Consider the following 22,018-nt stretch of genomic DNA (forward strand, 5'->3'; position numbering starts at 1 on the left):
ATAGCCTTAGGCGAGTCCCACAGCCTGAACATGGTGCCTTTACGAAATACAAGAAGTAGTGTTTGAACTTAATATTCTTACAAGCCTTCATTAGCTTCAGTAAAATGCTTTGAGATTTAATGGAAAGAGGCACTCCACCTGATAATTACAAGCCAGAAGATAGATGTTGGCACTGAGGCAACAGGATTCAGTGCCAGGGCCCATCTCTCACCATTTCAGGATATCCGACAAGTTTTAAGTCTTGCAGTACATTTATTGAGGCCTGGTTTGGGCACTCCCATATAAATAAGATTTAGCATTTAGTGGCAACTGAGGCCCCTTCTACACTGCCAAATAAAATCCAGATTATCTGGCAGTGTAGACTCATATAATCCAATTCAAAGCAGATAATGTGATTATCTGCTTTGATCATCTGGATTATATGCAGTGTAGAAGGGGCCTGAGAGTTGCAGTTTGACAATGTCTTTATCCTTCTCTGCCTAAGAGTGCTGGTGCCTCTCCAAATGATAACTTCCAAGATTCCATAGCATTTAGCCACAGTGGTTAAAGTAGTATCAAAGTGAATGAATTCTGTGGTGTAGATATATCCATATTTTCTTGCTGCACAGGAGCATGCAATCCCACTAACACAGAAAAGTGGGCTGGACCATTAATGTCTTTTTCATTCTGGCAGTGTAAATGGGGCCTGAAAGTGTGTCCGGTAACCCTTACAAGTCTCAATTCTAAGGTATTATTTAAGTGTTGCTTTTAATTTTTCTACATGCAATATAAATAAACCTTTTAAGAAACCAGTAGGTGGCACCAGTAAAACTACTGAGGAAGTGTTGCAGATCTGTGAATGTGAACATTTTTGTACTTTTGTTTCTCAGTTATACCAAGTGCTGGGGTACTAAAGTCAGCAGACTTTCTTTTTTTAATATAGAAATAAACGGAAATATAGGAGAAAGAGAACAAGAACTAGAAAAAAAAATTTGTCGCAAGATTAAGGGAGGACGGGGAGAAGAGAGAATTTCCTCCGCTTAAAATAGCTTTTTGAAGCCTGTATTGTAGCTGAAATTGTGTATAATCTGTCATTTGAGATTATTAATTCCCACAAATTCGTATATATGCATAAATTGTTGTCGGAACACAGCACCCACCACCCAAAAGATTAATAGTTTTCCAAGGGCAATGTCAAAATGAAATACAGAGGCACCCTTCTGTTTACATGAGGTCTCCCAAGTCTCGCCTTTTGGAAATTGGCATTTATAATCTTTTGGAAAAATACCTTTTTGATATCATAACTTTTTAGAAAATCATGACCTTTCAGATAAGAGCCAAAAACCCTTTAGAGTAGAATCTTTTCTTGTGGTATACAACCAAATATAATTAAGCAAGGCAATGATTTCAGTTGTTAGACTGAATAACCTAATCTGTTAGGAAAACAGAGATTTGCCAGTGCATAAAAACAGCAGAACTTTAGAAGTGTTTCTCAGTGCCCCCCAAAAAATTCTTCCCTAAAACAACTTGTTTTATATCGTGTACCCAAGAGATAAAAATGAAGAAGACTTGGATAAAAATAATATATCTGGTTTACTCGCAACCTTTGTGTGTTCAGCATACACAGGTACAAAACGTATCAGTCCAATTTTAGCCCGCCTTCTGGCCAATCAAGAGCGAGGGAGGTGGCTAGCCAGCCTCAGCGCTCAACCAATCACCAGCAGGTGAAAAAATCAAACTTAGACATGTTAATGCATGAAAACCTTAATTTATGAAATGGTTGCACACTCCATGTTGTTTATGCTTGTACCTTTGGGCATGAGCCTGCTTGCATCCACTCTTGTCCAGAGTGTAATTAAAAACCTTTGTCTCCTTGTCTTTGACCCTACTGAGTCTTTAATCTGGAACTCTGACTGTTAGAATAAAAATGCTTGCCAGGCCAAACTCTATTTTAATTGCAGTCTAAATTTTGACTTCAAAATGCAAACAGAACATATTTAGCTTAAGTTTGCCTCTACACTGTAGAATTAATGCACTTTGAGATCACTGTAACTGCCATGGCTCAATGGTATGGAATCATGGGAGTTGTCATTTGGTGAGACACCAACACCCTTTAGCAGAGAAGTCTGAAGACCTTGCAAAATTTCAATTCCCCTAGGGATGTATAACATTGAGCTATGGCAGTTAAAGTGACATCAAACTGCATTAATTCTACAGTGTAGATGCACCTTTAGATCCTGTTCTTCATAAAATCAGCCAAATCAACAGCATGGAGCTGCAGTTATACAGTTCAGATGACAGAGAGTTATGAATAAAGATGCTGTGTAGAACAAAGCAGATATAGATATACACCTATATGAAATAAAAATGTTTATAAATATAGTTGCAGAATTACATCTCACTTTTATAGGCATTAATTCAGTAAATTAACATTTATCTCATAATTACATAGCACAACACAATTAAAACATTTACACCAGATAGGCATGTGTTTCATTGTCATGCACATTGTTATCAAAAATTAGACCCCAAAATTATGCATTATGATATGTGGCTCCATTGGGATATATAGTGAGCCCACCTTACCTTTTCTATTTGTCCTGTCGTGACCTTTCATGAATTTCCCTGGAATGTTGCCCCACCACACCTTGAAGTTCAGGATATAAACACATAAATTATTCTAATCCCCACACAGTGCAACAAAAGGACTTAGGGGATTCACAATAGATTGGCACTTGAGATTCCGGGTGCTTTTCCATGTGATCTGATTTATTCAATAAACAGACACAAATCTTCAAAATAATCCAATGACAATTTATTAACCAGTGAATGGGTCCTAGCCAGACACTTTCTAAACCAATCAGGAGCCAGCACAGTAGTCTTGAGTAACTGTCCTAATACAATAAACATGATATGTATTCGCAATTGCAGTATGTCAGTTCTTTGGAGTGCCTTCTCCGCTGACATCCTCTTTGGCCTTTGAAAATAAAGCCTCTGATTTTGCCTTCAACCCATCTGAGTTGGATCTGGCCTTCTGAGAAGCTAAACACGCTGGGCTCCAAATCCGTGGTTCTTGCAGAAGCTGAAATCCACATAACAGTATGATTAACAATATTTTCAGAGACCACTCCTCCCATAAAATAAGTATTTTTTGGCCAAAGTACGCTCTGGGGATTGTGGGAGGAAATTTCTAAATGTTGTGGCCCTCGTTTGAGATAATCTTTCCTGTTTCTTTTTCAGCATTCTGTTCACAATCTAAATTTTGTTATTGTTTTTGCAAAATCTATGCCTTTTTCTTACAAAGAAAACAAATGCCAAAACCTAGCAACCCAAAGATAAAGAAAAACAGCGCATTTATTGCAGTTCGGTGTGGGCTCAAGTATTGACAAAGCTTAGCAGTTCTGCTTTATAGCTTAGCAAATGTTTTATTAAAAAACAAAGAAATAATAATTTCTGAAACAAAATAATCAGTACTATATGGCTTGAGGGGATTGCGTAGAGGAAGACAGAAAGGAATTGTTAATATTTTGTCTTTTAAAAAATGTAATAAAGTCTCTGTTCCTGCTGTTTCTTAAGCTCTCAGAGGTCTGAACAAATTACAGAATAGTCTCCATTAATATAAAGGCAAATGTTATTCATTCCATTGCCATATAATTTTAAAGTAATGCCAGGTGCAATGCAGAAGACTGAAAATGACTTTCAGAGTCACTATGTTCATACATGACTCTTTTCTTCTACAGCTTTTTGACAATGTGATAACTCTGTATTGCTTTTGCAGCTACTATTTCAGAATACATACTTCAGAGAATGAATCACCAATGTTTCTGCCAAAGAATTAGATTTGGACTGTTAATTTTTCCAAAGGAGTTGTCAGCCCTTGCTGAATTTGGAAGAATTCACACTTTCTTTTCTATTCATAATCTCCATTTGAAGATTTTTGCTGAACCTGACAACTAGTGAGAGATTGGGAGAAAATGGGGCTTGCTTTTTTGGAGGCTAACCAAAAGTCCCACACAAATGTACAGTAGAGTCTCACTTATCCAACATCTGCTTATCCAACGGATTATCCAACACATTTTTGTAGTCAATGTTTTCAATACATCATGATATTTTGGTGCTAAATTCGTAAATACAGCAATTACTACGTAGCATTACTATTGAACTACTTTTTCTGTCCAATTTGTTGTATAACATGATGTTTTGGTACTTAATTTGTAAAATCATAACCTAATTTGATGTCTAATAGGCTTCTCCTTAATCTCTCCTTATTATCCAACATATTCGCTTATCCAACATTGGATAAGTAAGACTCTACTGTACTTGCTTTAGAATAGCATTTGCAGCAGGCTATTCACAATTCTGGGTTTTTTGTTTTATTTTACTCTGGAGAAGAAACAACATATAAATTTGTAACTGCTCAAAGAAGTAAAGCAGCAAAGACTAATTCTAAAATTCTTAAATAGATGGTATGGGATAGATACAAGTTTGGGTATTTTTTATCTGAAATGCTTTAGAAGCAGAAATGTTTTGTATACTGGATTTTTTCCCCCAGATTTTGGAATATTACATAAACACGATATCCTGGAAAAAGGACCCAAGTTTAAACAAGACGTTCATTTATGTTCCATATGCATAGTGAAATCTGAAAATAATTTTCTGTGCAATTTTTTTTTTGTAATTTGGTGCATGAAACAAAGTTTTTGTACATTGAACCATCACAAAACACTATTGCAGGCAGCCACAGAACAATTTTGAATTTTCAGAAAATGGATCTGCAATGAGTTGTGCTCTCCAAAATTGTAATGGACTCCTCATTCTAGAGTTGCTTGTGGAAAGTATCACAGAGTGAAGTGTCATCAAGATCAGAACTCGTGTTTTCTAATTTATCTTTTTTTGAGCACATATACAGTGTTCCCTCACTTATTGCTGGGGTTAGGTTCCAGGACCACCCGCAATAAGTGAAAATCCGCAAAGTAGGGAACCTATTTATTTTAATATTTAATATTAATATTAATATTTTAATATTATTTTAGTAGTTATACACTATTTTAAGTCTTCATCAACCAATCGTATGTTGATAAATCACCTCCTTCTCCTCCTGTTGCCACTTGGGCTCCTTTTCTCTCCCTTTGGCTTCTCCTTCCTCCCTTCCTTAAGCTGTGAATTGTAATTTTTTATGATTTATTATAGTCTTTTAGAGTTTATTAAAAAACCGCAAAACAGCAAATCCGCAAAAAGTGAACTGCAAAGTAGTGAGGGAACACTGTCTACTCAGCATCAACTAGAGTTAATGTGCCAAATCTGTGATAAGCAGGTTTAATTATGCTATCTCCAGAAGCCACCAGTTGTTCACCATCTTGTCTTGCACACTGTTCTGTTTTTATAACTACTCTGAGCAATGCAGTACTGAGTCCAGTTCAAACTTGTGTAGCTAAAACTGAAAGTACATTTGCAGTGGTAATTAAGCACTCAACATTCCTAAAGACTGGATTGTCATATGGGATACCAAGATGAAGTGTCAATGACCGATTTAACGGCAATATTACAAGATTGTCAAAATGTGAGATTTTTGGTAGGTTATAGATGATGGTATTGTAAGGCAGTTTGGTGTGGTGGTTTGAGCATTGTACATGATTCTGGCTTCAAATCTCCACTCAGCCATGGAAACCTATTGGGTGACCCTGGGCAAATCTGTCTCAGAGGAAAGCAAAAGAAAGATCCTTCTGACCAAATCATACCAAGAAAATCCCGTGATCCGTTTGCCAGTGAGTCGCTATAAGCAATAACTTGAAGGCGTAAAACAACAGTACATGATCATTCCATGCAGAAGTACAGGCCAGTGAGCTCCCAAAACCATCTGCTCCAACAGCATTTCTTACCCAACTTCTCAGGATGTATCAGCACTGCAGAATTAATTAATGAGCAATGGCTCAATGCTGTAGAGTTATGGGGAGTTGAAGTACAGTAGAGTCTCGCTTATCCAACCTTTGCTTATCCAACGTTCTGAATTATCCAACCCAGTCTGCCTCCTGCCACAGCTGTTTCAATGTGCAGCAGGCCAACACATCCAACAACAACACAAGTGCAGCCACACTCCCATACAAGTGGCAGACTTGTAAAACATGATGTTTTGGTGCTTAATTTGTAAAATCATAATATAATTTGACGTTTAATAGGCTTTTCCTTAATCCCTCCTTATTATCCAACATTTTAGCTTATCCAACGTTCTGCCAGCCTGTTTATGTTGGATAAGTGAGACTCTACTGTATTACAAGATCTTTAACTTTCTCTGTCAAAGAGTGCTGCTGCCTCACCAAACTGCAAACCTATTTTCAGGCTGTGCTTTAAGCCACATGTATGGTCATCTTGTGGAGCCTCCGGTGGCTCAGTGTGTTAAAGCGCTAAGCTGCTGAACTTGCAGACCGAAAGGTCCCGGTTCAAATCCGGGGAGCGGAGTGAGCGCCTGCTGTTAGCTCCAGCTTCTGCCAACCTAGCAGTTCGAAAACATGTAAATGTGAGTAGATCCATAGGTACCGCTCCGGCGGGAAGGTAATGGCGTTCCATGCAATCATGCTGGACACATGACCTTGGAGATGTCTACGGACAACGCTGGCTCTTCAGCTTAGAAATGGAGATGAGCACCAACCCCCAGAGTCGGACACAACTGGACTTAATGTCAGGGGAAACCTTTACCTTTACCTTTTATGGTCATCTTTGAAATATCAAACATTTTTATAGAAAGCAGTCCTTCTTCCTACTTGCCAAAACTCCCAGTTACTGCCCCATAATTGAATGTCTCCTTTGTCCTACTTTTACTAAGATCCCATCACATTTCCCATGATATCTTCAAGTTGAAACATCATTTTGGGGCAGAGAAAGCACAATAAGAAATATGTCTTTGCACACAAAAAATCTGTTGTTTATGAGGCATATCATAAAAAAAATAAAAAAGCGGTAACACTCAGTGAAAAAGCAGTAACACTCAGTGGGGATGCTATTTGCTTAACGAAGTCGATGAATAATAAATAAGCTTTGACAAATTGCTGGAAACAGCTTGCTTCAAAACCAAAATATATCACAAGTAGCAAATTCAGGGTACCTCCTGGGAATAGCAGATGCATGTGTGCCTATATTCAACACAGTGGGAAGGCCATTAATTTGAGATGACTTTCCTGACATTTTGGAGATTCCACCCCTTCCAGTGAGATAGCATCAATATAATGATGAAATAAGACACAGAAAATCGGTTTTAATTAGGTTTGCCTATATTCCAGCTGTAGCAGAGTAGGGATGGTGAACCTCAAAGTTATTACCTATATCTCAACCTATCATTCCAAAGCTATGAGGATTTTCTTTGTCAAAAATAATAACCCAGAGCTCTGTATGTCTATTTTATCTATTTGAAACACTCTATTTGTATATTAAAATTCCATCCATGTCCACTGCTTCATAGTTGAACACTCACATTTTCAAAAAAAAGAAAAAAAAAGAAAAAAGTGAGAAGTAACAGCCTCTATATGCCATTCCAGTGTAATTCTGGGATGTTCCTAAATAAAATTATGGCCATGATTCATCCCAGATTTGCTGGATGACTCCATTAGATTTTTGCTGCAATGCTGTAAGCGGATATTGCTCTTATTCTATACAACTGACTCAGGAAATAGTTTAAAATACAGTGCTGTTTATTACAAGCTGAATTCTGCTGTCTTATGTTTTTAGCTGTAGAAACTTGTAAATTGAAGATTTAAAAAATGGATATGGGAAGGAAAATACTGCACTTGCGATAGAGACTGATAACCTCATCCTGCACCATTTTTAAAATCTTTATTGGTGGGGAACAGAGTACATGAAAAGCACCTTTCTGTGCAGTTAGTCTTTTACAATAAGAAACAAGCCAATTGTGTCATCTGTCTCCAGGCCTTCAATTAAAACAGGAAGTCCGTTAAGTATGTTCTGTGCCACAATGATTAATAGAAATTATAGGTTAGTCATTTAACCTTTTGCAATCCATGGAGAAGTATTTCATCCCCAGGGCTGTATTTACACAAATGGATTATTATATGTGTGTTGTAACTGTACTGCACTGCATCTCCACAACAATATACTGTGGTTGTCAGGATGTCCCCTTTATGGAATGGATTATTGACTTCTTCCTTTATCTTATTATCTTAGACTGTAAGGGCAGACAATAAAATTAGAGTGCTGTAATTCCACTTTATGATCTGGAGTTTGTAGTTTGGTGAAGCAATGGCATTGTTTGGCTGAGAATACACCTCTCTAAATTTCAAATTCCAGGATTCCATAAGATGTTGCCATGGCAGTTAAAGTGGAATCACAGTGTGAATGGCTGCTTCAGAGTGGTTGATGAAAAGACATGGTCCTCAAACTTGATAAAAGAAAGTTAACTCTTAAATGGAAATGCAAAAATATTTGCCATGCTTGAGAATCAGGGAGAGGAAACAGTCTCTTATACCTATGCATTCAATTAATACAGGTGAGGTGTGGGGAAATATGACAATGTTATTATAGCCTTCAAGTCTGCAGTGTAAGGTGTAGAGTTTGTGCAAATATGTGTGTATGTCTTCCACATGATAAAGAACCTTAATTATTCAGAATTTTTTTGTGTGTAAAATGTACAGGTATATGGTATACATTTATAGAAGCACTTTTCATGATCTACATTTAAGCACTATACTTATTTACATAAAATAATAGGGAGTAGGGATGCTGCCAGCAATCATGCCAAAGCTGGAGTCAGCATGCTCCCTTCACACATTGTCAATGACAGCATACTAGTTCTGGATCAATTCTGGCTAGTAAGCATGCCATTAAAAGCAAGTAGTTTAATTAGTTTAATTGTGTGTGGCACTGCATAGCAGATGCAATCCAATCCAAATAGTACCCAATATTGTGCACATTCAGTGGGGAGTACGTTCATGCACTTATCCTGTAGTGATTATGGAAAAGGTTGCAGCTTTGAACAGCTAACCTTGCTCTGTTGAAGCATCATACACCATTATAATGATCGATACTACACATATAAGGATTATGGATTAAAGCTATTAACTGGGAGAAGTCAGAATTGGGTCATGCCCACAGGGCTGTATTAGATTATCTCCAACAATTATACTTAATCTGAATAGTTCAAACACTAGTTTTTCATCTTCTTTTATTAAAAGTCAAATCGCTTGTGCAAACATTTCCCAGTTATACTATGTAACACGATTTTTGTTCCTGAGTTATACATGTAATTTTTTAATCGGTCTGATCATAAAAACATAGAAAACATTTATTTAACTGCAAAACCTTTATTTTTGTGGGACATCTTGCAGCACATTTTGCTACAGTTTTTCAATGAATATCTCATAGAGTCTCAACCAATTCAACACAGTTTTTGGCAGCTACAAAAAAGTTTCACAAGTATAACAACTGCTTTCAAAGTAAGTACTGCACAAATAAACAGGAAATAACACTTCCAAACCAGGAACAGAATTTTTTCAAATTTTGTAACATGATATCATTAAAGTGCCTTTAATCATAAATCAACCATTATTCATATTTGAAATCTATCACTACCTTTTCATTAATTTTTTTTACAATTTAAATTATATTAATTTACAGAACAAAAAAACTAATAATTGCTTTTTGTCCATGAGATCATGACTTGGATAATTGCTCTCTCTTTGAAACAGGCCTGATTCTTCAGAACTGAGATACATCAACATCCGATCCTTATATAGATATTTTTCTTTTCTTTTGAGAAGACTTGACTTCCTATCTTTTTAAAGCAGTAGTGAGAAGTTCCAAATTTGAGATGGTCATATTTTCTCCTCTAATGTTTTCTAAAGGTAAATCCCTTCCACTCACATTCAAAGCTTTTACCAGTTCTGCAACAAGGGGGAAAATACACTTGACTGTATTTTGTTGCTGCAGAGCTCATCACTAGGTAAGAAAGCATGATTTAGATTTGAAAAAGGAAAGCGAAGAGGTCTAAAAGGACCTCACTTTGCTCTCTGGCTGCTCCCCAAACCAACTTGTTCCTGATGAAAGTATCAGTACCATTTTTTGCAGTGATTTCCTTAAGCATTTTGCACCTTAGTGTAAGCCCTTTCAAGCAGAAACATATTACACATTTGACACAGTTTTACTATAGAGCAACATGCTTTTAATCAAAAATAGATGGACACTGCCAGATTTGCAATGTCGGTCTGGCTTTGTATTATAAAAAGACTCATTGATACAGCCTCTTGCTCTAGCAAATGCATGGTATATAACTGAAGGCCATCTGAGCTGTTCATTTTCTATGAGTTCAGTGTTGGGTCAATTCCACAAATAAAAGAGCAAGTATCGTCAGCTCTAACATTTTAATACAACACAAAGCTCCCATGTGGTGCAGAACTGGGCATCAGGAGCTACAATATCATTCTGTGCCTTCCAACTGTTACAGTATTATCTCTGTTGGCACCAAACTCACCACATTTTGTAGTAGCGAATTATACAGGATAATGAAGGAACTCGTATGATATTACAAATTATATGCCACTGAGGGAAATAATAAAATATGCCACTCTGGATTCAGAAACTGCTGAGAACATCCTGAGAGTTAGGAGGCTGAACATTTTATACCCAGATTGAACATAAGAGGCAACCATGGGAATGACTGTAGGACTCCTTCACCTAATGGCGTAAGTCAGAGAAGTTTCGGAGGGATTGTCTTGAGGGGGTTTAAAAATATTTTATTTTTTAATATGAAATTATTTCAGTGACAATATAAAATACCTGGCCCAGCCTCACCCAAATGGCAACACATAACAAGGAGTGTCCAAACATCCAGAGTCAATAGACATTTAAAACAAGAGTTTTTCCAAAGGCACTCGATAGCATCCTACTACCCCATTCAGCAAAATACTAAAACAATGTGAGGTTTTCACATTAAGTAGTCCATTAAAGTGCAGCAAAATATTGCAGAGTTCAATCACCATTTCCTTTGTTTTTTTAGTTGACACAGTTCTTTGTCATTCTTTTGTTGCTACTAATTTGTCTGATTGTTTTGGAGGCATTAATAGCAACTTCCTTGGTGGCTTTCTTCTTGTTTTCGCGTTTGCCCTGTGTTTTAAAAAGTTCAGAAGAAGTTAGATTAATATTTTGTTGCCGAAGAAATATACTTTTAGTTAATTCAATACAACAAAAAGTAAAGGTTGAGCCCCACACATCTAGAATTCTTACATTCAAAATATCCAAAATGATTCCCATGGTTTGGTGAGATAGGGAACCTTTGCTTTTTGATGGTTTGATGTACATAAAAGGCACATCTGCTCTGACCACTTAAGTCAGTTTCAAACTGGTACTGAAGAAAATCACACAAAACAGAATTCTTCACCCACCTCAGTGCTTCTAAAGCCATTCTGCTGCTTCTCTGCTGATGCTCCAGTGTTATGAACAGTCAGTTTTGCACATTGTGTACCACAGTGAGCTCTTTTTTCAGTAATAGTGACTCCGCTCGCAGGTGAGGATTTTGCAATGCAGGTCTGTGTTGATTTGCTATCTTCCAAAATTCCTGAGAACACACAAAATTGCAAAATGACAATCAGAAGATATGCTACCATTCTAGATTAATTTTTTTACCAGTTTAAGGAAAGGCTAAAAAAATTATCCAGTGCCACTGAATGAATTTAATTTCTCTATATGTTCATTTTCCTATAGAATTTATGAATATATAAATTGTATATCCATCACTGTAATTTATACTAAATAATAAAATCATAGAATCATAAGAACTCGAAGAGACCACTTGGCCCATCTAGTCCAACCCCCTGCCATGCAGGAAAAGCACAATCACAGTATCCCTGACAGATGGCAATCCAACCTCTGTTTAAAAGTTTCCAAGGAAGGAGCTTCCACCATACCCTGAGGCAGAGAGTTCCACTTCTGAACAGCTCTCTCAGTCAGGAAGTTCTTCCTAATGTTCAAGTAGAATCTCCTTTCCGGTAATTTGAACCCACTGCTCTGTGTCCTAGTTTCTACAGCAGCAGAAAACAAGCCTGCTTCCTCTTCCTTATGGCATCCTTTCAGATATTTATACATGGCTATGATGTCTCCTCTCAACCTTCTCTTCTACAGGCTAAAAATGCCTAATAGGGATTCATGGTCTCCAGACATTTGATCATTTTAGTTGCCCTCCTCTGGACACTGTATATGAGTATCCTAATACATAGATGTATGTCAGTTGTTGGGGAAGTGTGTCATCAAATTTGTAAACAGTAAAAGTAAAACACAGGCAGTTCCTGAGTTAGAAACATCCAGCTTACAAATGGCTCATAGTTAAGAACAGGGGTGAAAGAACAAGAAGTGAGAGAAACCTATCCCTAGGAAGGAAAATTCGCACCTGAAAGAGTAATTATCATAGGGAAAGGGGTTTCCACTGAAGCTTTATCACCAATCCTTGTCTTCACAACAAGCCATTTTTTTCAGAATCCAATTATCACAGGGACAGAAAGCGAGGTGACATCTTCTAATGTCACCTCGGCACAGACAGCAAAATAAATGCCACAGGGGTATCAATCCTTCCCATGCTATCCAAAGCTTATTAAAATGTACTTGCTGGACTTATATACAAATTCAACTTTAGAACAAACCTACAGAACTTATATTGATCGTATCTTGGAGACTGCCTATACAATGTGTATTAACAGCCCTGTATGTGAATGCAAGGATGTCCAAAGTAACAAGTAAAATCTACAGAATAAGCAGGTTTTTATTTCATCTGTGACAGCATTGGTGAAGCAGTGTGGATGAACTCATCAAACAAAGTCCTCATACTATCACCCTAAAATAACCAAGGTGTCATTTTTCGTATGTCATGTTTGAGTGGCCCAATACCAAGGACTATGATTACTGTTGATTACTGACATGAACATCGTTTTCAATTTTGGGGCTGGTCATTACAGCGATAAGTGTCCACGAACCAATTTGTCCCATCCGCACATGCTTTTATCAGTCTAAAAGATAATCACCAATACAAATTCCATACACAGAACCAAATAAAGCTGTCAGCAAAGATAATATATCACTGGAGATGGTTGGGTTTATTTGTTTTCTTGGATGTACATATAGGCTTCCGGAGAAGTCAGAACTATTATTACTTTGTGCCAGGTGGCTGAGAGCAGCTGCAGAAACAGGCAGGAGATGATAGCCATTGCTCACCATGTTCAGCCAGGCTCTTTATGTTGTTTCCTGTGAAACAATAAAGCTGATTTCCCCCACAAACCCTTCACAAACGGAACACTTCTTCCGCACAAACTGTCAACCAGAGAACAGTAAAAGAGCACCAGTTGGTATATGAAAGCACTACAGCATGTCATAAGCAACTCATATGAGAACACATAGTGTACCCTAATATTTTTCCATCTCCTATTTTGTGTCCATGTTGCCTCCAAAGGGATACTTAATTAAGGTTTTCAGATAGTAGTTTAAATACTTCATACATATCTATTTGAACCAATAAAAACACCTATTAGAGGCAATAATATCTGTCAACAACTGTCAATATATAAACAGAGAGGGGAACAACAGCAGAAACACAGTTCAGCCCTCCATAAAACAGACTATGATAAGATATATTGTCTTACAAACTAATGCCTTATAATACCAATGTGGTTTTAGACTGCATCAATAGCAGTATAGTGTCTAGATTGAAGGAAGTCATGGTCATACTCTATTGTGCCTTGGTTAGTCCTCACCTGGAATTACATTGTGTCCAGTCCTGGGCACACAATTCAAGAAGGACATTGACAAGCTGGGATGTCTCCAGAGAAAGCAACCAAAATAATAATAATAAAAAATCTCCAAGCCAAGCCTTATGAGGAGTGTTTTAGGGAGGCAGGCATGTTCATCTTGGAACACCTTGGAGAAAAGAAGGTGAGAGTGGACATGATAGCCATATTTAAATGTTTGAAAAGATGTCACATTGAGGAGGAGCAAAGCTTGTTTTCTGGAAGAATAGATTCAAACTGCAGGAAAAGAGATTCCACCTACACATTAGGAGGAACTTCCTGATAGTAAGAGCTGTCTGATGATGGGATATGCTGCCTCAAAGTATGGTGGAGCTTTCTTCTCTGGAGATGTTAAACAGAATGAATGGCCATCTGTTAGGAGTGCTTTGATTATGTTCTCCTGCATGGCAGAATGGGATTGGACTGGGTGACCCTTGGAGTCTCTTCAAACTCTGTTTCAAATTTAAATGTTACCTTTTTGTATGTCCTAGAACAGAAAGAAGCATTACAGGCGTATTTTTAAAAGTTCACTAAGAAAAGTGCACTCCACGAGGAGCATTCTTTATCAGAGTGTAGTTATACTTCTCCTCTGCATATCTGCAGTGCAAGGAGAAGAATCCCTGTAGCACTTGATTCTTCAAAAATGTCAAATTATACAAATGAAGCTTTTTAAAAAGTATATGTCTAATTTGATAGATATTCAGAAGCAATGTTCAATGCATGGCAACTTCAAGACAAAGACCCTCAACTGGAAAATACCCATAGAGGAAAGTGTGTTCAGATTTTGTGGATGTCTTTTTGTTGTTGTTATCTGTCCAGTAAGTGGCACTCTTCATGTCCCAGTCCTGAACCCTTTTGCCTTCGTTGCTCTTTTGTCCAAAAACTTCACACAAGCAAGTTGCACAGGACTTGCTTACAACTGCATTCATGGAGACTAAAGCTCATGAATATTCATTCTTATATGGAAGTATCTTTGCAACACAATTCTCACCATGGAAACACAGTAGAAATGGGTTGCTATGAGTTTTCTGGCTTTTTTTTTCTGTGTCAGAAGCAACTTGAGAAACTGCAAGTTGCTTCTGGTGTGAGAGAATTGGCCGTGGGCAAGGATATTGCCCAGGGGACGCCTGGATGTTTTGGTGTTTTTACCATCCTTGTGGGAGGCTTCTCTGATGTCCCCACATGGAGCTGGAGCTGATAGAAGGATCTCATCCACGCTCTCCCCAGGTTGGATTCGGACCAGCAACCTTCAGGTCAGCAACCCAACTTTCAATTCATCAGTCCTTCCAGCACAAGGGAATAACCCACTGTGCCACTGGGGGTTCCGGGCTATATGGCCTTGTTCCAGAAGCATTCTCTCCTGACATTTCATCCGAATCTATGGCAGGCATCCTCAGAGGTTGTGAGTGTGAATGTTGCAATTGGCCAGCTTGATTAGCATTGAATAGCCTTGCAGCTTCGAGGCCTGGCTGCTTCCTGCCTGGGGGAATGCTTTGCTTGAAGGTGTTAGCTGTCAGAAATTCCCGTTGATTCCTGTCAGAAATTCCCATTTTCAGAGTGTTGTTCTTTATTTACTGTCCTGATTTTAGAGTTTTTAAAATACTTGTAGCCAGATTTTGTTCATGTTCATGGTTTTGTCCTTTCTGTTGAAATTGTCCACTTGCTTGTGGATTTTAATGGCTTCTCTGTGTAGTCTGACACTGTGGTTGTTAGAGTGGTCCAACATTTATGTGTTCATCAAGTGCTCTGCTATGGCTGACTTCTTTGGTCGAATTTGCCTCAAACAGGCAAGAGTTCTTTCTCCCACCCTAGACTTTCCACAGATATATAAACCCTACTTGCCTAGTTTCCAACAGACCTCACAACCTCTCAGGATGCCTGCCCTAGATGTGGGTGAAATGTCAGGAGAGAATGCTTCTGGAACATGGCCATACAGCCTGGAACATTAACATCAACCCAGTGATTCTGGCTATGAAAGCCTTCGACAACACACAGTAGAAATGTTTTATGGAAGCATGGCAGAGAAACCAACAATGTAAGATCAGCTGTGGCTCTTTGGGGGTGTAATTTCAGTGTCCCAAAGCAGCCATCTAAAAATCAGAAAGAGACAAAGCTACATTGGCCAACACAGCCAAAGTGATACTGACAAATGCTTTTAGTAACTTGACTGATGAACTTGTTCTGAACATTGTTATTTTACTCTCATCCCTCTGAAGAAACTATTAATATTTTATGAATAACACCTGTTTTACCTTGATGCTTATATTCTGCCAATTACTAGAACAAAAATAATATTGCACCATAGGACAGACATTTCACTCACTAATAACACTTTTCATCTCAGCCCAACCCATAAATTAATCAGTATTTTCATCAACCTTTATAATCCATTTAATCTGATATTAAATATTTTAAAGATTTTTTTAAAATAGTATCTTATTAAAGATGTGCTGGTTTGTCCTTTACTGCCTTACTACCATGAATTGTTGTAGCCAATATGAATGAGCATTTAAACATTCAGGAAAAGATTCATTCTAAAAAAGAAGAAGATAAAAACATAGTTTTGCTGCCCAAAAGCTCAGAGAAAATGTTTTTAGAAAAAAATATTTATTTACCCTATTTATATCCTGCCTTTCTCTACCCTGAAGGGAACTCAAGGCGGCTTACATATGGCAATTAATTCAATGCCTGAACGCATACTAAATAAGCTTAAATTAGATTGATTAAAATTAATACATATTAACATTTGAAAACATTACATTCAGCATTAAAATCAAGCTATCCAAAAACCATTCTGTAATCACTGCACATGTGCTAAATCCATTATTGCAGAAAGCTATTCTCCAAAAAGTCAGGTCCCAAAACCAAGTTTATACTTTCCTTCTGAAGGCTAGAAGGGAGGGGGCCAATCTAATGTTGCTAGGGAGGGACTTCCACAGCCGAGGGGCCACCATTGAGAAGGCCCTTTTTCCCGTCCCCGCCAGTCATGCTTGTGAAGCAGGCGGGACCAAGAGCAGGGCCTCCCCAGATGATATTAATGGTTCCTAGAGGGAGATATGTTTGGACAGGTAAGCTGGACCGGAACCGTTTAAGGCTTTATAGGCTAAAGCCAGCACTTTGAATTGTGCTCGGAAGCAGACTGGCAGCCAGTGGAGCTGACGCAACAGGGGAGTTGTGTGCTCCCTGTACTTCGCTCCGGTGAGCATCCTGGCTGCTGCTCGTTGGACCAATTGAAGCTTCCAAGCAGTCTTCAAAGGCAACCGCACGTAGAGCACGTTGCAGTAGTCTATACGAGATGTATCAAGAGCATGGACCACCATGGTCAAGTCAGACTTCCCAAGATACGGGTGCAGCTGGCGCACAAGTTTTAGATGTGCAAAAACTCCTCTGACCACCGCCAAAACCTGGGGTTCTAGGCTCAGCGATGAGACCAGGAGAACTCCCAAGCTGCGAACTTGCATCTTCAGGGGGAGTGTAACCCCCATACAACACAGGCTTTAACCCTATACCCTGTTCGGCCTTGCGACTGACCAGGAAATATTTATTCATGTGCTTTCTCCCCTGAATAAAATACCAATTCAACTAAGATTTTGCAGGATAGATGCCTATATAGAAGACAGAATATCAGGACCTGAGTAGCATGATTGTAAATCCTTTTTTGTTAACCAATCATCGAAGATCAGGAAACTGGAAAAAGATAATATGCCGAACAACACATTGCCATACAACCCAGAGTACTATGCTCAGCCTTACTTCATGCCTGTTTCCTTACTTAGCTGCAATGCAGAAAAAAGGAAAAATATCCATTCTGATAAAAAACAAAAGAAGAGTGAAGGATGTAGATTTCAATACATGTCAACATGTGTCCCATGGAGCTAAGTAGTCCATGTTACCCTCTTTGCCCATTGTTTATATTTGATTATACCTGGTTAATAGATGTCAGTGTTCTTGGTTAAAGCATAAGACATTCCTTAAGCCTGGAATATATTTACTCTTAAAGGAGAAAGTCTTTTCAGATGATGGTTGAGCCACTTTCGCCTCATGCTTTGGTTTAAACTAGCAGCTGAATAAATGTTCTTGCTATATACAGCCGACAAGGACATTTTCTTTCTTCTCAGATGCAGAAGGTAATACAAATTAAACTCTACGCAAGGTGTTATGTCATGAGTTATGCACAGTGTCATGGATTTCTTCTATTATGTGGCCATGACTTTTGCAGTAACATTTCATACTCTGCTTGGAACTGTACTAGAAGTGCTAGAGAAAGAGGGCATAGCTGTAAAAAAGCATTGATCACTGAGAAAATATTATTTTCTCATTATGTGTAACACTTACAGGCAAAGTATCTGCGTCCCTAGCTTGCGTTGCTATAGAACAGGCATGGGCAAACTTTGGCCCTCCAGGTGTTTTGGACTTCAACTCCCACAATTTCTAACAGCCTACCGGCTGTTAGAAATTGTGGGAGTTGAAGTCCAAAACACCTGGAGGGCCAAAGTTTGCCCAAGCCTGATTAATACTATTAATATTATACCTTCTAAGAACTTTGTTTGAGTTCAAATCATTTTTGTCTCACATATGCACTTCTTTTGAAGTGGACAGAAAATTCTGCTTTGCAGTGTTAGTTGAGAGTTGAAAATGATGCTATCCACAAGAAACATTGGAAACCCGGGACTCCAAACTACTAGCTTGTTGCTTCAGGATTAAAAAAGAGGCAATTATTTTGTTCCCAATCTGACATTGGCCAGAATTTGGAGAAAAATGGGAACAGTTGGGTTTCTACTAGCTTTGCAGAGATGCTGATGCATCCCCCAGTTATCCCCGAGATAATGCACTGGATACATTGTCATGATGCAGAAACTGGAGCTGCTAGGTCTGCTGTGGTGACATAGTTCCCAATTCTAATATTTGTGTCATGTTGGCACAGTGCTACCGAGGAAGCATTGGGCTACACATGCAGAAGTACCGCAGCATCAACCTGAACAGGAAAGAAACTACAAGTGAGTTGTGAATACACTTGCAGTTGGCGTTTATGATAACAATCAGTCATGATTTCTACCTTAAGAGGGTGCATTACGAGTCACTAAGTTTGACGGAAGTACAAATGTGCCATCCTGAATGCATGGAGTCCCTTGGAGTGGATACGCTAGGACAGAGTGGCGATCCAAACGTGAGAAGTCCGGCTCCTGCTGTAATCTACTCAAGTGTGAAATTTCCACATTCGAGTGTGAAATTTTAAATCCTCTGCTTTGAGATGCATATTAATGTGGCACAAACACAGCGCATATAAAACTGCAGCCACAATCTGTGCTCATCCTATAACGATGCCAATCTTCTCCATAGCAGCAACCTGGTTGTAGCATATCGATTAGCAGAAGAACAGCCTCGCTTTCTCCACAAATTAACCTCACAGAGCCACGATAACAGCAAAGTGCCCTTTATTCCACTCTGGTTCTATTATCCATGGTTGCACAGCCTGCCCCTTCCATGCAACTTGAATAGTTCCAATATTGCTCTGTAATTGATATGGTTGGGTGTTCATTTAAGATGTTTTAAATGATTGTTTAGCTATGTTTTAATCTTTTAATTATTATTAAATTATTATTAATTTTTAAATTATTATTATTTATTAATTTATTAATTTTTAAATTATTATTAATTATTATTAATAATAATGATAATTATTATTATTATTAGTTTTTTGGACTATATGGTAGCATTCTCTCCTGACGTTTTGCCTGCATCTGTGGCCAGCCACAGATGCAGGCAAAACATCAGGAGAGAATGCAATTGGAATATTTATTTATTTATTTATTATTCATTTCCTATATTTGTATCCCACCCTTCTCACCTGAAACGGGACTCAGGGCGGCCTTACATCAGGCAGCAACTCGCTGCCAACACATATCAATACAAAAACAAAACAAATATGATTAAAATCCATACAATTAAACATTAATTATTAAAACATCAATTAAAATCACACAATCCAACATGGTTATACTGCCCGAAAAACTCATAGCAACCCATCCAGCCATGAAAGCCTTTGACAACATAACAGGAAAGGATGGAGATTTGACACATGAAGCAACAGATATCCCTCCTCTGAAGGAAATAGGAAGAGGATGTTCAAGCACATTTGGCATGGAGGATGCTTAACCTGCAAAGCCTAGAATCATAGAACTGGGAGAGATCCCAAGGGACATCCAATCAAACTCTCTGCCATGCAGAAATAAACAACCCAAGCCCTACAGAGAGATGGCCATGCAGCCTCTATTGAAAACCTCCCTAGGAGACTCCACTGCACTGTCAGGAAGTTGGGTTGCTGTGAGTTTTCTGGGCTGTATGGCCATGTCCCAGAAGCATTCTCTCCTGACGTTTCACCCACATCTATGTCAGACATCCTCAGAGGTTGAGAGGTCTGTTGAAAGCTAGGCAAGTGGAGTTTATATATACAGTAGAATCTCACTTATCCAAGACTCGCTTATCCAAGGTTCTGGATTATCCAAGGCATTTTTGTAGTCAATGTGTTCAATATATCATGATATTTTGGTGCTAGATTCGTAAATACAGTGATTACAACATAACATTACTGCGTATTGAACTACTTTTTCTGTCAAATTTGTTGTATAACATGTTTTGGTGCTTAATTTGTAAAATCATAACCTAATTTGATGTTAATAGGCTTTTCCTTAATCCCTCCTTATAATAATAATAATAATAATAATAATAATAATAATAATAACTTTATTTTTATACCCTGCCTCATCTCCCCGGAGGGACTCGGAGCGGCTTACATGGGGCCATGCCCGACATAAAAGTACAATCACAGCAATAAAACAGTAAAAACAATTTTTCACATCAATAAGACATCAACATCAGTAAAACAGTCATAAAAATCAATATACTGCATAAAATATTAAAAACGGGAGGCTAAAAACAGATCTGGGCCAAAGTGCAAAACACATCATGTGGGAGAGATCGTATTATCCAAGATATTTGCTTATCCAAGGTTCTGCTGGCCCGTTTAGCTTGGATAAGTGAGACTACTGTATGTGGAAAGTCCAGTGTGGGAGAAAGAACTCTTTGTCTGTTGGAAGCAAGTGTGAATGTTGCCACTGGCCAGCTTGATTAGCATTGAATAACCTGGCTGCTTCAAAGCCTGGCTGCTTCGTTCCTGCGGGAATCCTTCATTGGGTGCTGTTAACTGTCCCTGATTGTTTCCTGTCTGGAATTCCCCTGTCTTCTGAGTGTTGTTCTTTAGTTACTGTCCTGATTTTAGAGATTTTGTCCATTTTCATGGTTTCCTCCTCCTTTCTGTTGGAATGGTCCACATGCTTGTGGATTTCAGTGGCTTCTGGGATCTCTGTGTCCCAGAGCAGGTATGGGCACACTTTGGCCCTCCAGGTGTTTTGGACTTCAACTCCCACCATTCCTGACAGCCTCGGGCCCTTTCCTTTTGCCCCTCAGCCGCTTAAGCGGGAATGGTGGGAGTTGAAGTCCAAAACACCTGGAGGGCCCAACTTTGCTCATGCCTGTCCTAGTTTCCAATCCCTTTGTCCCCATGCAATATTCCCAGCTGGGGTCCTGGTGAGGGTTGGGTGGTGGGCACTCACCGGGTCCCCTCCTCCTGGGCTCCACGGGTCCGGCCTCGGGGTGGGCTGGGGCGGCGGCGGGAGGGAGGTCGGCGTCGGTGTTGGTCAGCCAGGTGGACTCGGTCTCCCGGGTCCAGCTCTCGTAGTAGCGGGGCTCCAGGGCGTCGGCGCGGCTTCCCCCGCAGCCCATCCTGCTTCTCCCCTTCCCTGCCTCGGATCAAGACCTCCTCCTCTGCTGCATCTCTCCTTCCCCGGACATCTCCCCACTGCCGCCCCAAGGGTCTCCTAGACCTATCCTTCCCGCCCGCTCCTCGCCCTTTGTGCTCATGCCCTTCTTCTCTTCCTCCTCCTCCTCCACCTCAGGCGCCCCGGGCATTGAGCATCTTGCCTGGGAAGGAGGAGGAGGAAGAGGAGGAAGAGAGGAGGAGGCAGCACCAGGGCTGCGAGGAAAGCCTGGAAGAAAGGGAAAGGCGGGGCAGGAGTGGATGGTCCTCTCCCTCCTAGAATCATAGAAATGGAAGAGATCTCATGAGCCATCCAGTCCAACCCCCTGCCAAGAAGAAGCAGGAAAATCGCACTCTAAGCACCCCTGACAGAGGAGGGCGATTAAAATGATCAAGGGTCTGGAGAACAAGTCCAATGAGGAGTGGCTTAAAGAGCTGGGCATGTTTAGCC

At 39.2% G+C, this 22,018-nt stretch overlaps 1 protein-coding gene across 1 annotated transcript; it reads right to left on the reverse strand.

Moving 5' to 3' along the window:
* Positions 1–9,131: 9,131 nt before the first annotated feature.
* Positions 9,132–21,805, reverse strand: baalc (BAALC binder of MAP3K1 and KLF4). The gene is made up of 3 exons (XM_008108286.3): positions 21,365–21,805; positions 11,364–11,536; positions 9,132–11,085 (listed from the first exon to the last, which is right to left on the reverse strand). Exons 1-3 carry the CDS (start codon positions 21,531–21,533, stop codon positions 10,975–10,977), a joined length of 453 nt encoding a protein of 150 aa, XP_008106493.2. The 5' UTR covers positions 21,534–21,805; the 3' UTR covers positions 9,132–10,974.
* Between the last annotated feature and the right edge of the window lie 213 nt (positions 21,806–22,018).

This window comes from Anolis carolinensis, chromosome 4 (genome assembly GCF_035594765.1).
Source record: "Anolis carolinensis isolate JA03-04 chromosome 4, rAnoCar3.1.pri, whole genome shotgun sequence".
In the NCBI taxonomy this organism is placed as follows: Eukaryota; Metazoa; Chordata; class Lepidosauria; order Squamata; family Dactyloidae; genus Anolis; species Anolis carolinensis.